We start from the raw sequence: 15777 nt of genomic DNA on the forward strand, positions 1-15777 counted from the left end.
GTACTACATTTTTTTTAATCATATGTTTTTTTTTGAGGAATTAATCATATGTTATTGTTAAAGTACTTATGCAACAAAGATTCTATCATTCTCATCCATAATAATGCATGAAATTGTTAAGGAAAAGAAAACCATGTACTCTATAGTATTAAATTGTTTATGACTTATTAATACAAGAAACACCTTTCAAAAGATATTGACAATCTGACATTTTTTATCTTCTTTGATAGTGCCAATATTCATCTATAAAACCAGAAAAAGCACATGACCAAATAAATTACGCTTTTCGTATAAAAATTAATTAATTATTTATTTATTTTTCAAAACCAAAATCGTGATGAATAATATGACAATAAAAATCATGTACAAATTGGATTGCATAGATATTTTTAACAATATTCTTAACTTTTCGACTATGCATTTGTGATAAATTCGTTCCAATGGTATTAAACCATTGGTTAAACTACTTTCTGAAGAAAAATAAAGAGGTAATCATTACACGACAATAAATATTGATTTATTAATATTGGTTTCATGCATTCTAAAATCCACGCACGCATGGCGTACATAAAATATTAGTAGTACAAAAAAAAGGGACGAAGGAAGTAGTAGAACAAATAATGAAGTAATGCCCATCCTGCCTTTTTCAACACACTAAGAGTCTAAGAGTATTGGTAATTAGGCCCTAGGCCCATAAATTCATAATCGAGTTTATAAATATATGTAGAACTGAAGTAGCCAAGTAGGAGATGACGAGATGTGCTGCAAGATCAAATAAAAAACATGTATACCGAAGATTGGTGAGGAACAAGATTGCTTTCTCTTGGTATGTTGGAAGTTTTAATACATGAAGTATTAAAACTCATGTCTTGGCCGGTAAATATAAGATTGAATGTCAAAGTTTATCACATTAAAATCGCCACCGTCTACGGCCTTATATAAACTCATTCAACAAATAAAAACATCTACCTATTGCATTTCATAATATGTGGTTGGATCAAGTGGTAAACGAACGGAAACCGTTTAAGCAGGATCTTGAGTTCGAGCCCCAAATATGTTGTAACCTAGGTCGAATCCGAATGCAGTAGAAGTCGGGGCATAATATTAATATCCGTTGAACCAGATGGAGCAACCCTAAAAAAAGTCAACGAATTTCTATATACTAAAGACTTTTCATCTATCATGTTATTCAGGTAATCTCTTATTCCTTAATGTTCCATTTATTTACTCGTATTTTCTGTAATCGATTTATCATGCTTCATGGATGAATGTCCCATAAATCTACAGTTTGGTGGAACGTCAAACATGAATAGAATTCCATGTGATTGTGGAAAGTGTTTGAAAAACCAAAAAAATGTATATTTTGGAAAATTGATTCTGTTTAGCTTTTTTTTATCACAAAACCTAATCCTACTAGAACTAGAGAACCTAGTATTCTAGTAACCTTAATTACTCCAAAAATTCTATCCAACACCAAAGGTCGTTATGGGCCTTGGGTCATATTGATCATATCCAATACTCTAGTGTGTGGCCTTATAAGACCCGGTTATATTAGTAGTAGCCCAATAATAATTAGCCCGTAAATCATAATTGGTTTATAACAAAACATTATGACCACCTAAATAACTGGATTATTAATCTCCATTACGAATCCTAATCTATATTTAGTGATTGCCATATCTTGATGAAAGAACATATTCACACAGCTTATTACGGAGTACCACATAGTTGAACTTTTTAATCAAAAAGTAACGCGCGCATATAATTAAATAGTTATATTCTATTAGTTATATTTCCAATCAAATAGTTATACTTTTTAATAAAATAATTATCTTTTTTATTCTAATAGATACACTTTGTCATCATATATTTATGTTTTTTAATACCGAAATCATAGGTTTTATGCATAATACGTTAAGAGACATTCTCTTTCTTGATTGTTGCAATTAGCATTTGTCTCAAAAGTTTGACATGTATGCCGTAGAGCTGTCAAAACGGTTACTCGAGTCGGGTCCGGGTCTGGTCATCTCGGGTCTCGGGTCACGTTCTGGTCGGGTCGTGTCCGGTCATTTTATCATCGGGTGCAGGTCGGGTTCAGGTCGGGTTCGGTCAGGTTGAAAATTTTTCGGGTCATGTCGGGTTATTTTTCCGTTTCGGTATAAATCGGGTTCGGTTCGGGTCGGGTCTTTTTCTAGTCGGGTACAATTACGGGTTCGAGTCTTAACGAGTCGGGTCAAGTTCGGATCGGATAATTACCGGGTCGGTTAAAAGTCAGGTCGGGTTCACTATCGTGCACGGGTTAATACCGGGTGAGATAGCTATCAGGTCTAGTCAAGTTTTAACCTTATAATTAACTATTATAAATTTGGTTAAATTTGGTTTAACGCTTTTCAATTGTTCTAGATTAGGTAATTATAAAAAATAATATTAACTTGATTTAAGTTATTATTTAATTAATCAATGACAAATCGGGTTGTCAACATGTCGCGTAAATTCAGGTAACGGGTTGTCACGATTGAGTCAATAACAGGTTTCACCGGGTTATAATCGGTTTCGGGTGGACATCGGGTCGGGTCATTATTCGGTCGGGTAAGCTCACTCAATTTTGTTATCGGTTATATTTCGGTCGGGTGTCAGGTTCGGGTCCGGGTCATGCATTAGCGGGTCGAAATCGGTCGTCAGTTTTAACGGGTTGGATACGGTCGGGTTACGGGTTTCTTATTTTAACAAAATATCGGGTCTCGAGTCGAATCCGGGTCCTTAAAAATACAGATCGGTTCAGGTCGGTTTTTCTGGTCGGGTCAAATTTTGACAGCTCTAGTATGCCGAGGAATTTAAGCCCAAGTTACAACAATGACAAACAAATCGAGACGAAGGAAAGATGTAGCCCAATAAATGGTAACTTGGACAAAATCGTGTTTCGATAAGTGTTACCAAAAATAAAAGTCCGACTCTTTATTAGGTGGAGTAGTCAATAAAAAGAACACATATTAGTGTGTATTAATGTATTAGAGCAAGATTAGCGCTAGTATAAGTTAAGACTTCCACATCATCTTTTTATTAATCAAATTCATGTCGAGATCCTTTCAGATCTACTTAATTTTTCCACTTCACCCGTCATATTCATTCAAGACTCCTAAAAAAATTAATAAAATAAAATAATAATAATAAGATTCAATTTACAATTTAAACGTCTTAAGTAGAGTTTTGCTCAGACTTTTGTCATACTCTTCCACTTAAATGGGAGGTCTTAGGTTAATACTTAATAAGATTATTGCTCAGACTACTGTTCAGACCAGCGCTAATACGTAGTAATAATTAAGAGGGGACAGTGCACTGGACAGTTATTTTCAAATAGAAAATTGGTATGTGCCTGTGCTCCATGTACAAAATTTCTATAAAATTAGAAATATATGTGCTTTTCTATAAAAGGAATTACTCTGCATAGTGGTAATAAAAATAATATTATAGATAATGGTTAGTTATGAAATTAATACTTCAAGCATATACGTCTAAATGATTAATAATATTTTTTAACCACGCTAGGTATGGAGTAATTATATTAAAACGTAAATATATGTAATATGTCTAAGATATAATGTCATTTTCTAATAAAATATTGTACTTATAGCCATAAATTAACTTAATGGGATTACGGAGTATATGATTTTACATGTTTGTTGATTTTTTTTTGAAAGAAATGCATTATTTGGTATAAATTGATCATGGATTTATGTGTCATTTAATTGTTAAGATCGTTGTGCATTATTATACCATAACTACATGTCATTGATAACATATATGTACATTTTCATCGATGTGGAGTACTAAGTTGAGTATAAATATGTCTGCATGATTGCATTTTATTGCTTGATTTTCATAATCTTTTTTTTCTATGATGTTCCATAAAATATAAATTTACTTTCTCTTCGGCCATGATTTAATTTATCGGTAACTTAGACTGCAACTTGTCTAAATAATATAAATATTACATAACCAAAAAACTTTGACCGATATTTTATCATAAGTTTATGAAATTAATTGGACAATGAACATAGTTATTCGCCATAAAAAGAATAATATAGGTTATAAATTACATAATCAAATTATTTGGTAATGTTTCTTAAATTTTATTTATAGATTGATGCAATATATTTCTAAAATATTTTAACAGATTTTAAATTTAATAGATGATCTAATATATTTCTAAATTATTTGCAAATTTCCTTTAAATAGTATGCCTATTATTTCCTAAATTATTCGCGTTAGGACAATATATATACATACATACTATTCCTGTTATTACCATCATCGACAAAATCCGAAGCAGTTAAAATTTGAAGTTTCATATAAAAAAAACAAGAGATCGAGTGTAAATCTTACTGCATTACAATGGTGGAACACACTATTCAACTTCAAAACGGAGAATTCCGGTACGATTTATTCAGAATTCCGCAATTTTATTTTTCTCGTTATTTTCATCTAATTCATTTCTTTACACTTAAATTTGTATAGCTGATTGATTATATATTATATATATTTGATGGCTAATTGAGTGAGCCCGGTTTGTTGAATTTGGATAAAACTCAATGTCGTGTTATGAATTAGTTAGTAAAGATTAGGACTAAATTACAATATACAGAGTACGACTAATTAATTGTTTAGGAATTATTTACCAATTTGGATCGAAGTATAGCGGTCTTTAAATTCATGGAAACTGAGAGTTCTCTCTGCTTTTCAAATGTCGCATGCCGAAACCAGAAACCCGATGACGATGATGATGATGATGACGATGATGATGAACATCACATTTTCACCATCACCAATTAATTCACTGTGAACGATATGAATACAATCAAAGAGTAATTTACGAGTAATTAGAGCGTTCATTTTATTACGGAGTAAAAAGAGATCGAGCAATTGAAGAAATAAGAACCGACTTGTCTGAGAAGGTAGGAGTTAAAGTCCTAATATACCCCCAAGTCCCATTATAAATTTATAATGTAATTAGACTCCCTAATCCATAGAATATACTCCGTAGTACTGTAGTATTTTATTACAGGAAGTTAAAATCTACATACAGAACAATTAGAGGTATTATAACCTACATACTTTTAGTACTCCGTATTTGTTATCATTTTGACTACTTCATCCTTAATCTCTTATTCAAACAATCAAACGAGGAAATACTATGTATTTTTTTCTGTTATCATCCCGGTCAATTCCGTTTAAAGAATATCCTAATATTAAAGCTATGTAATAGGCTAGCTGACAAAGTTTATTCCTGGATAAATACGTGGTTAAAAAAATCATCTAAGAAACACGAAGTATGCTATTAATTAATGAACTCATTTTACCTTCTAAGAAACACGAAATATACCGTTAATGAACTCATTTTACCTTCAAAATAATTATACGGATATCGGATTAAAATAAGTGTTACTATTTGTCGACCAAGTTTCTTTATGTGGCCCGTCTTTTAAAAATAAAATAACTATCTTGTCCTTCTTCCCCCAACGGCCCAACCCCACCCATCCTTTACCCAACTCTCTCTATAAATCTAGTCCCACTCCTTTCATAACAACCATTGCTGCCGGCGTTGTAGCCACCACCACCTGCAGCTGCAACCACCCCCTCCGCCACCACCAACCTCACAACGAATTCACGAAAAATGACCAAAAGAATTTAGCAAAAATTGATGACAAATGTAAATTGACTTTTATTTAATTGTTACCAATAATACTTTCTCTTTCACAGCAGAAGCAAACTCTGAAACTCAACAGGTATCATTTAGCAGTTAGCACCATAATAGATAATTTTAGTCTCTTCCAAATTAAGCATCAGGACTTAGTTACAGAGGCTCATTGTGTGATTTCTGGTCAATATCCAACTGTTAAGACGACATTGCTGACCATTAAACACCAAATCTCTTTGAAGAACTTGAGGCTTTGTAACAATCATAAAGTGCACTACAAATCATTATCAGGATCATCCTAGACACATTACCACAAATCCATGTAGCTTACATACTTATTCCGCGCCTAGGCGATTAATCGGGAAACCAACCAATTCAACCTGGGCGATGAATCGAGTAGGAAAAATAATTTTAAATTGGAATAAGGTCGGAATCCCACCCCGATTCCATGTAACTTCTAACTGGAAGAAGCCCTTTTTGACAGATAGGAGAATAAGGATAGAATAGAGTTTTTAAGAATTTATGATAGGCAATTGTGGGCGTCGAATACCAATAGTGGCGGACCTTGAACGGTTTTACGAGGAGGGCCGGTAGAAAAAATTAAGCAATATACTATGTAATTATACAATTATATACAAATTTTAGGGGGGGCCGTAACTAAAAATACACTACAAAATTTTCCGGTCGGGGGGCCAGGCCCACCCCAGCCACACCCAAGATCCGCCCCTGAATACCATGACACTTAAAAAAAAACATCCAAGTGTCCATTCTCTATTGTGATTGGGTGGACTATTTGTCAAATATTACTCAAAGCTCTGTCCATTATCATTGATGAACGTTTGATATTTATAGTACAAGAGTATAAGAAACCAACTCCTACTCAACCTCACTTAGTACTCGTACGTACTCTAACTTCTGCGTATACTAGTTCCTAATACTAACTCAATAACAAACTCTATTCATATTAAATTATTAGAATAATGCTAGTATACAAACTCCATATTCATTCCATATCGTAACACTATTCCTAATTCTATTAGGATTTACACTTTGTTTATATTTCTATTATAAATACTAACTCCAAAATTTATATTATTATACAACATCAGCATAGCGAGCCTTGATCAATTCCAATTGTTTCTTTTTTTTGTGGGTTTCAAAACCTTACAATTTTTAACCCAGATAACTTGTTTTACTAACTGATATTTGTACAGTCATAACTTACATATACAGTAAAAATGTTCAGCACTGTATTAACGTTGTTTATGGTGATACATAGTCCATCTGAGCAACGAAAAGAAGTAGATGATGCAAGTTTACAACCACAAAAACCAGATGAGAATGCGAATGCGAGTTCTTGTGATTCTAGATCTGCGCGACAAAAAGAAGTCGGAAATACGAGCTCAAGTGATGCTGACTTAGAAAAACGGATATTGTTGGATGAAATTACAGGCTATGTACAAGAGATCCCAATTGGTTTTAAATTCAAGCCCAAAGATCACGTAATTATAGGAGATTACCTTAGAAAAAAAGTTGCAAATTGTCCTCTTCCGATCCCGAGTGATATGATACAAGATATTTCTGCATCTGATTTCTACAAGAAACATCCGAAGGATATAGGTAACTAATATATCTTTATTGTGTTTTGATTTTAGTAAGGTGATAAAGTTCGTATTTCGTCGCAACGGTGATAGGGCTAGCTCGAATAATGTAATTAAGCAACTTAGATGTAGGTCTATAAGTAGACTATTAGAATTAATTATCAAGGTGGCTATTTTAAAATTTTAACTCTAAAACTAGCTAGAATTTTAACTAATCTGTTTTTTTTTATAGGGTGATGATAAAGGTCGCAAGTTGCGACAACATTTAGTTGTCGCAATCTTACATGTCGGAGTTTAATTGGTACATATAGGCGCCACGTAGGATATGAGTCATCATAATATTTTTACTATCAATGCAAAAAATTTACTATGAAAATATGTAAATAAGGTAATCGATATAAAAAAGAAATAAATTAGAATATTAAGATTTTCCTATTTTTATTTTAAACATGTATAATAGGATATATAAGTTAAATATTTTAGATTCCAATTTAAATCATGACACATAAGCATGACATGTCATCATTGTGACACGGCTTAAAGGTCGCATGTTGCGACCTTTATCATTTTCGTTTTTTATAATCTCTACTACTCTGCCCGTCACTAAAGATTGTTTTTTCCCTAACATAGGCCTAAAATTATGCTAATACCACAAAAATTCTATTAACTTGCTTTTTTTTTGTTGGTTAATTGTTTATGCAGTAACAGATGTACTAGATCAAAGAGAATGGTTCTTTTACATAAAACGAGACGGGATCAAATTCGAAGACTACAAAATCCGAGAAGTGGTAGATGGTGTAGGAAATTGGCAACCACTCCAACCATTCGGTACAAGTAAGAGTTCGGTGCAAGATTTGAAAGGGGAAACAATCGGCTACAAATTAAGCTTCAGGTTTTTCAGAAAGAGTGCGGAATCTTCAAAGAGAACACATTGGAAGATGGACGTGTACGAATTAACCGAACAAGTACGTTCATTGTTGTTGTTCTTGTTGTGTTCATAGTTATGTACTTCGAAGTACTCCGTATATTTTTGATAGTTTTATGTTTCCTATAAGTCATACTAATATGATTGTGTTGACGCAGGATACCGAATGGGCGATGGCTAGAGTCGAAAAAGGAATTGAATACAGAGGCGAGTGAGCAATAATCATGCAATAATACAATAATACGAAGCATGGGGTTGTTGCTTTGTACGTTGTATTAGGTGTTGCCCTTATTAATTTATTTTACGTAATTTTACAACACTAAGTTGTACAATTGTACAACACTGAGTTGTACAAGTCATTTTTGAGTTGAATATATATTAGATTAGATTTAACATGATTCGAATTTACGGAATTCCTCTCCTTTAGAAAGAGACATTAAACTGGCAGCCGCGCCTTTTGCAAAAATATGCATTTGATCAACTTATTGTCCGTCCACTTTATGAACGCTACACCAAGAAAACTTCTTACCTACATGCTCGTGCACAGATTTACGTTCAATAATCCCGGAGGCAGACAACGAGTTAGTTTTACCAAATTAAAATTTTATTTGACATGAATAGTTCCGTATAAATTTTGATTTTTTATTATAGATGTCATGTATATTTCATTAATGAATGAATTTAAATTTCAGTAAAACAAAAAACCTGCACAAATTCTTATTTACAAAGGTTGTACAATAAATATTGTACACCAGAGTAAAAGTTAACTCAAAATGCTTAAAAGTTAAGCTTATATATGTAAAAGTTATCTATTTTTAAGTAATTTTTTTTTTCATTTTAATAAAACTTATTTCTTCTAAATCACTAATAATGTATAAAAATAATCATTTAACACTTTAAAATATTTATCTATCAATTTTTTTACTAATATAAAAGTTAATCAAAACTAGGTTAAAGTTACACAAAAATGAGTAAAAGTTATCTTGGTGTACAATAAATTTATTGTACACCTTGTGCGCACAAGACCTTTTGAAAAACCTGTCAATGATAAATTGAATATCTAATATGTTGCCAATTTAACAATATACCGAGAGAGAAAAGGCAAATCACCAGCAGTCAATCACATACGGCAATTTAGAAGGTGGACCATGGTGCACATAGAGCATGGTGCACCTTAAGAACACTAGTATATAATTGAAAGAACATCTGGTTACGAGAAAAGAACATGAGTATTTTTTTATTTAGGTTTTTAATAAATAGTAAAATAATATATTATTTTTATAACAAAAAAGTTAAATATTATATCGCATGTTCTTTTGCCGTAGTGTCATGTTCTTTTGCTTATGCACATATGTTCTTTTGGTGCACCATGCTCTATGTGCACCACGGTCCATAGTCCACGGATTGATCACATACAGCTACCACCACCCAACATCGCCCCCCTTGGCCTTACATTATACACCCTACGGAACCCATCAAGGGCGTCCAACGTGCTTGTCGGAGCGTTGGAGGGGGAAGGTGTAACCACCGTGTTTGCCTACCCGTGATTCCGGAAGGCACCTTACGTTTATCAGTTTAAACTACTCATTATATTTGCCGCTGTGACTCCTCGCCATGTTTCCTTCTGAGCCCCGATGCATTTACTTTTCTTAATCCCTCCCTGTCATATAAATGTCCTGCGATTCGGACATTGAATATGAAAGACCCTAATGGAGCGGCTAAGGAGCTGTAGTTGCACGACGTACCATAGTGCTTGAGCCCAAAAAGCTCAAATATAAATATATATCCGCCCAGATCGATAGTCTAAATAGCCCACACTGCGAAATCTGATTATACCAAGTTTGGGTCGTTGAATTAGACTGACGTTTTACGGCCCGATCAGCTCTATAACATGATTTTATTGTGTTTCTCTCAAGAACTTGTCAGAATTGATTCGTGTTAAATTTGCTGAATGTTCTCTATAATATTTTAATGTTAGTATAGGTTTTAAGGACTATACCTAGTACGAAGTATAGTCTAAGACTTTCTCTTGGACGAATACTAACTACTAAGTAGGGGCGCATCTACAAGTGTCTCTCTCAATCGATCTTTCTGACATCAAATTATCTGTACTCCAGCAATTTTCCTGAAATTCCACCGGAAATACCATTTTATAAAAAGCTTTTGAGGTACCCATTGAAGAAAGAACAGACTCGACTACAAAAGTGCAAAGCAAACAGCCTACAATTGGCGGCAACCAACACTGTGTTTATGAGATAGACAACGGTTTCACGAGTTTTACGAAACAAAGGTATTTTTCAAATTTAGCAATATGACTATACAAGGCTAAGAAATACAGCATAGAGAACGGAAACACGAAATTAACAAGTGATCAGTGTTTGGATTAAGATAGAATTGGGAATTATAATTCTATCATACTATAATATCTAGTATTAGAGTTTGTGTTATATGGAGTACTATGATTTTTAGACAGTTTAGGAAACTATGTAATATAAATAATTGGGAATATCAGGTTACGTTTCCTAATTCTTTTAGATTATTGTTAAATTGAGATTTAGAGAAAAGAGCCGTGTGTTATTTCCAATTCTTTGAGCCAGAAATACCCTGTGGACCTTGACTACTACCTCGGATCAAGTGATAATCCGGGTGTGGTGATTACTCCGGTCAAGTTAAGCACCGTTCAGTGAGGTGAGTGACAAAATGCTAACTGATTCACACATAAGTTTTCCACATTATAAGCAGCGAGAAACTTAGGCAACAGTAGTGTTTACTTACCAGGAAAAGCATAAAGCAACTTTAAGCTGGTGAAAAGATCCCATAGCGTTTGCGGAGAGAATCCATAGCTTTCTCAAAAGACGGAGCCTTCTCTGGGATGGATGTCTTACACACTGCATACAATTAAAAAATAGGTATGACGAACATTTATCAGCTCACAGAAAATAAAACTAAACGTACTGCATTCTTAGCATAACTTTTGAAACGAAAAAACGAATTAAAACATGAAAATGGCACATTTTGGGTCTAATTTAGCAAATTAGGTAGTGAACTCATACCTAATCTCATACTAGCGAATCAGGTAACAACGTTCTAAACTGAAAGTTATTCCCTCTAAGAAACTACACCAATATCTAAAGGTCTCATTCAAATACTGTCTGTTTGAGTAAATTAAGATATCAAATCCTAATGTCTCAAGCACATGAAGCCGGGGAAAGAAGGGGATAAATACGTCTCTATTTGGTTAAGAAGAAATATTTTTCAACAGTCTTTTTCGCTCACTTTCCTCCATGAAGGAAAAGTGATTTTTTCCACAAAAGAAAGACTTCCTATCAGCGCTTAAAAGTTGAGCTATCATATATTTGACATGCCAATACACACCTTCACATGTGGCCTGATTTAAAGCCAGCATCACTGCACTTTAATTTTTCCATTGAGAGAGGGCTGGATTGCACAAACACCTCACATACATAGAGCATTAGAGCACCACTAATGAAGAACTCTAGACTAAAATGGATGGCCCTAGTTGAAGATGTAAACTGCATCTGAATACCAAGTTCTAAGTTTCTATTATAAAAAACTGCATGTAACAGAAACCATCCCATAGACTAGAACCATATTAAGTAGTACTTTCTTCAGGCAGAGCTCTCAAACAGAAGAAAACTTTGGACTAAAAAGACTTTTGATGAAAAGTATTTTCAGTCGAAAGAATGTCTTAAAGAAAATAATATACTACAAGAAATAGGTATCAAAAAAATTATCCCCAAACACCAAGTATCAAAACTTGAAAGTGGTTGTGTTGCATAAGGCAAAATTCACTTTTATGCAGCAAATGGAACACAGTAGACAACTAGACACTCGTCACTCGTCAGTAAATAGCCAAACATGCACAGGTGGGAATCACAATTCACAAAGTTCACAATTTTTTGTAAAGCATATCAGAAGTCAGTAACATACCACGAGCAGCACTGGTTTGTGCATCCACCATGAACTCGGAATATGAAGCCTGTTGGTAAACATATTTCAGTTAACTTCAGTCGAACAAACACTGATCTTCAAATATTTTAGCGGCACTTGGTGCATAAAACAATAATGTAATACCTTCATTGCTTCACAGCTTTCAGCTACCCTTTCAGACATCTTCTTAAATTCCTTGTCTGTCTCATCCATTAGGTTCTGGCATGCTTGAGCCTGAATCTGTTGAAACAATAAACAAAACAGTATTTTGAAATAAGCTAATAAACCCTCAAAGGTCTCAAAATAGTTCATACTCTTTGATTCTAGATGCAGTATATTTAGTCTACCTCCATGCCAACCTTCCGTTTGGCAGCACACGTTTGCACTGGGATATGGATTTTGAGACAATAGATTCAAAGTCTTTGTTTACAATCTTAAAAATATCAAAAAGAATAATCTATGAAGGACCTCTGTCACTGTGTCACATATCATTTCCAAATATGATGCATAAGGCCATTAGCTAACGAGCTTTTAACTATTGAGCTACAAGGAATAATGTGAATGAGAAACCACAATTGAGTCAGAGATATGAGAAAAATAATGCATTTAGTGCAGTCTGCACATACATACAAAGACATGTTTCACATTACTTGTCTGAGTGATTTCTGAACATAAACTGGGATATGAATAACGAAGTGTCTTAAGTCAATAAATATTTCAAAAAACAAAACTCTAAACTGATGCTAAGCTGTTTAATTTTACGTCTGAAAGATTGATGGTCATATGCAAATAAACACTGCATCAGATTCTGTAAAGTTTATGTTAAAAACGAAAATCCAGAGGATCATATAAACAAAATGATTTCAGACACCATATTTAAACTGTTACACAAACAGTTTGTTGTATTAAGATTGAAAAAATATACTATACAACTACAATTCTCACTCCATTATAAACGACTATCTGAGTTCAAAAGTTGAATAACCTCTAGCTTCCAGCAGCAAAAGTGACTGAGTGCTCAAGTCTAAAACATTCGCACAAGCAATTAATTGCAAATCTATAGCAAGCTAACTATAAGCTGTAAGTGCAGAATTCAATTATTTCAAATTGAATTAGCATAGCATGTTATTTTCCGGGAATACTAATGCTCTCAGCAATTAAGACTTTATCTACGAGGAGATAAGCATGGATTTGGCATTTTACTTTCTTGATTCTTCAAATTGCACCTAGAATCTAATACAAATTAATAGGCATAAAATTTGTCCATCCAAAAACTTAAATAAGCCCTAACAGTTCGAAAACACACGTACCTAGCATAACAACTTTGCTGGTACACAAACTTCAGACACTGGTAACAAGTAACAACAAATGCAGATAGAACTATCAGCTATATAATTAATTGCTTACTCGCACAAATCACAGAATTCCGGCATCTCATAGAAATCAACAACTGATAGCTCGAAGTTGCATCGAAGCCTTTGCTAATACTACTAATTATTTCACATCTAGGTCCATCCTCAGTTATTCATAACAACGAATTCATACAAAATTCACACATTACTAGCCTATTCTCTTTCACAAATCCAGATTTTTATTACAGTCAACATCTCTTAACATTGGAAATTCAGCAAAATATTAGCGAAAACCTAAAAGTTATTTCCGAGACGAAGTAACCTAAGTTTCGTTAAAATTAATAAAATATATAAATTCAGAATTCAGCAAAATATCAACAGAAACGTCTATAAAACAAAATCAGATAGAAGAGAGAGTTAGACCTTCAAGCGCTTGTGAAGGCGAGAATTAGAGGATTCGGCCTCCTTGAGAATGTCGGAGTGAGAGCGCTCAACTTGCCGCTTTATCGAGTCTAGATGCGACGAAACCGCGTCTTTCAGCTCAGTTATTGAAGAAGAAACCTCCGTTTTGCGTAACGGCGAAGATTTCATCGGTGATTTCCGGCGGTTTGCAGCATTTGAAGACGGAGAATTAAGCGTGAATTCGAAGGATTTCGTCGGCGATGACTCGGTAGACTTCTTGCGAGTATTCACTGTCTTCGCTTCTGGTGGCGAGTTTAAGAAATCAGCTGCCGATGTCTTCTTCGTCGCTGCTTTTCCTCTCTCCTTCATAAGAGTGAATTCGAAGGATTTCGTCGGCGATGACTCGGTGGACTTCTGGCGAGTTTTCACTGTCTTCTCTTCTGGTGGCGAGGTTAAGAAATCAGCTGCTGATGTCTTCTTCATCGCTGCTCTTCCTCTCTTCTTCATAGCTCTCTCTCTAGCTTTCTCTCTCTCTTCTATGTGTGAAAACTGAAATGAAAGGCGGGAGTACGAGTAATGTTTTTATAGGGGAGAGTTTATGGAGAGTTTTTGAAACGTGTTTGGGGTACTGTAGGAAATGTGGACTGGGAATAATATTATATGTTTGGGCTTTTAGATTGAGGTGATTTTAAATTGGGCCTTCAGGTAGAAACATCAAAGTTTTTGTTTTTGCAGAAGGGAAGGATTTTGGTAAAAATAAGGAAAATTCGTCAAAAACGACCTTTTAAAACACAAAAATTGTGATAAATGACTTTTTTTAAAAAAAAAAAAATGTGTCGTAGGGCCCAATTCGCTTTTTAGTTGTGAATAAGGACCAGAGGCTATTTTCCGGTATTCAATGCCAATTTTCGGCGTTGACAGGCACGTGTTCATTTTTTAGCTATTTTTTTTATTAAATCATTCCCTCAAATACCCCCCTTTCTGACCCAACTAAGTTACTGGGAAAAAAAAGTTCGATACTCTCTCCTCAAAGCTCTGTTGCATCGCCATTTTCTTAACTCAAGGCTCTGTTGCATCACCATTTTCTTACTCCTTCAATCCACGAATTTCATCTTTGCAGTTCAAATCAACCAAATTCACGCAACCCTTTTGCTTTTCGTGCAATTTCCTACAGGGTAACAGTAAAAGCCCTAATTTTTTTACTCTTGAAATCAGGGTTCTTGAAAATGACAAATCAATTTTGAGTAAAAATCAAGCGAAAATGACAGAGGAGAGAGAATTTGTACTAATCAATGATGAGATGCTTTCAATTCGACTTCAACAACCCTTGTTCATTGAATTCTGAAGGGGGCAATGAATTGCCATTAATGATGTAGAGGAAGGAGAAGCAGCAGAGCATCAAGGAGAAAGAAAAACGAAGTTTCTTTTTTGTTTAGGTTGCTCGGTAGTTGGGTCAAATAGGGGGGTGTTTGTAGGGAATGATTTTTTAAAAAATAGTTAAAAAATGAACATGTGCCGGTCAACGCCGAAAAGTAGACGTTGACCACCTGAAAATAGCTTTTGGTCCTTATTCACACAATAAAACAAATTGTGACATAAACAAATTGGACCTTATGTCACAATTTTTTTATTGAAAGGTCATTTGTCACAATTTTTATATTTTAAACAGTCCTTTCTGACAAATTTTCCTAAAAATAACTATTGCTTGGATACAACTTTTATAAGGGTTACAACGTGACAACTAATATCAATTTTTTGTTGGTTCAGTGGTGATTGACGTTGGACTTGGTAAGAAGAACCACGTGTTCGTTTTCCCCGTAACAACAATTGGGAGGGGACAGTAACCTATCT

General features: G+C 34.2%; 2 protein-coding genes across 6 annotated transcripts; one reads left to right on the forward strand and one right to left on the reverse strand.

Moving 5' to 3' along the window:
• Window positions 1-4029: 4029 nt before the first annotated feature.
• LOC110789852 (NAC domain-containing protein 68) lies at window positions 4030-8619 on the forward strand. Of its 2 annotated transcripts, XM_021994547.2 has the most exons (4): window positions 4030-4433; window positions 6975-7315; window positions 7999-8261; window positions 8380-8619. In XM_021994547.2, the coding sequence occupies exons 1-4, from the start codon at window positions 4393-4395 to the stop codon at window positions 8434-8436; spliced, it is 702 nt and encodes a 233-aa protein (XP_021850239.2). In that variant the 5' UTR covers window positions 4030-4392; the 3' UTR covers window positions 8437-8619. The 2 variants fall into 2 exon arrangements, with proteins under 2 accessions (XP_021850239.2, XP_056686139.1); XM_056830161.1 differs by lacking the exon at window positions 4030-4433 and having other exon boundaries at window positions 6934-7315; window positions 8005-8261.
• Window positions 4552-14485, reverse strand: LOC110789839 (uncharacterized). 4 transcript variants are annotated; one of them, XR_008921882.1, is made up of 6 exons: window positions 13948-14485; window positions 12317-12412; window positions 12173-12221; window positions 10997-11109; window positions 7216-7289; window positions 6930-7066 (listed from the first exon to the last, which is right to left on the reverse strand). XR_008921882.1 is itself a non-coding variant. In XM_056830160.1 (5 exons), exons 1-4 carry the CDS (start codon window positions 14431-14433, stop codon window positions 11018-11020), a joined length of 723 nt encoding a protein of 240 aa, XP_056686138.1. In that variant the 5' UTR covers window positions 14434-14485; the 3' UTR covers window positions 4552-4834; window positions 10997-11017. The 4 variants fall into 4 exon arrangements, 3 of the variants coding, with proteins under 3 accessions (XP_056686138.1, XP_056686137.1, XP_021850230.1); XM_056830160.1 differs by lacking the exons at window positions 6930-7066; window positions 7216-7289 and adding an exon at window positions 4552-4834; XM_056830159.1 differs by lacking the exon at window positions 6930-7066 and having other exon boundaries at window positions 7156-7289.
• Window positions 14486-15777: the final 1292 nt, after the last annotated feature.

Source organism: Spinacia oleracea, chromosome 5 (assembly GCF_020520425.1).
Source record: "Spinacia oleracea cultivar Varoflay chromosome 5, BTI_SOV_V1, whole genome shotgun sequence".
In the NCBI taxonomy this organism is placed as follows: domain Eukaryota; kingdom Viridiplantae; phylum Streptophyta; class Magnoliopsida; order Caryophyllales; family Amaranthaceae; genus Spinacia; species Spinacia oleracea.

Excerpts from the sequence above, each read along its gene's own strand:
- LOC110789852 (XM_021994547.2), top strand. The coding sequence starts at position 4,393 with ATGGTGGAACACACTATTCAACTTCAAAACGGAGAATTCCG. Across the intron at positions 4,434-6,974 it reads CTTCAAAACGGAGAATTCCG|TCCATCTGAGCAACGAAAAG; the intron begins GTACGATTTATT and ends GGTGATACATAG. Across the intron at positions 8,262-8,379 it reads TGTACGAATTAACCGAACAA|GATACCGAATGGGCGATGGC; the intron begins GTACGTTCATTG and ends GTGTTGACGCAG.
- LOC110789839 (XM_056830160.1), bottom strand. The coding sequence starts at position 14,433 with ATGAAGAAGAGAGGAAGAGCAGCGATGAAGAAGACATCAGCAGCTGAT. Across the intron at positions 12,222-12,316 it reads AAAGCTGTGAAGCAATGAAG|GCTTCATATTCCGAGTTCAT; the intron begins GTATTACATTAT and ends GTTTACCAACAG. Across the intron at positions 11,110-12,172 it reads ACAAACCAGTGCTGCTCGTG|TGTGTAAGACATCCATCCCA; the intron begins GTATGTTACTGA and ends AATTGTATGCAG.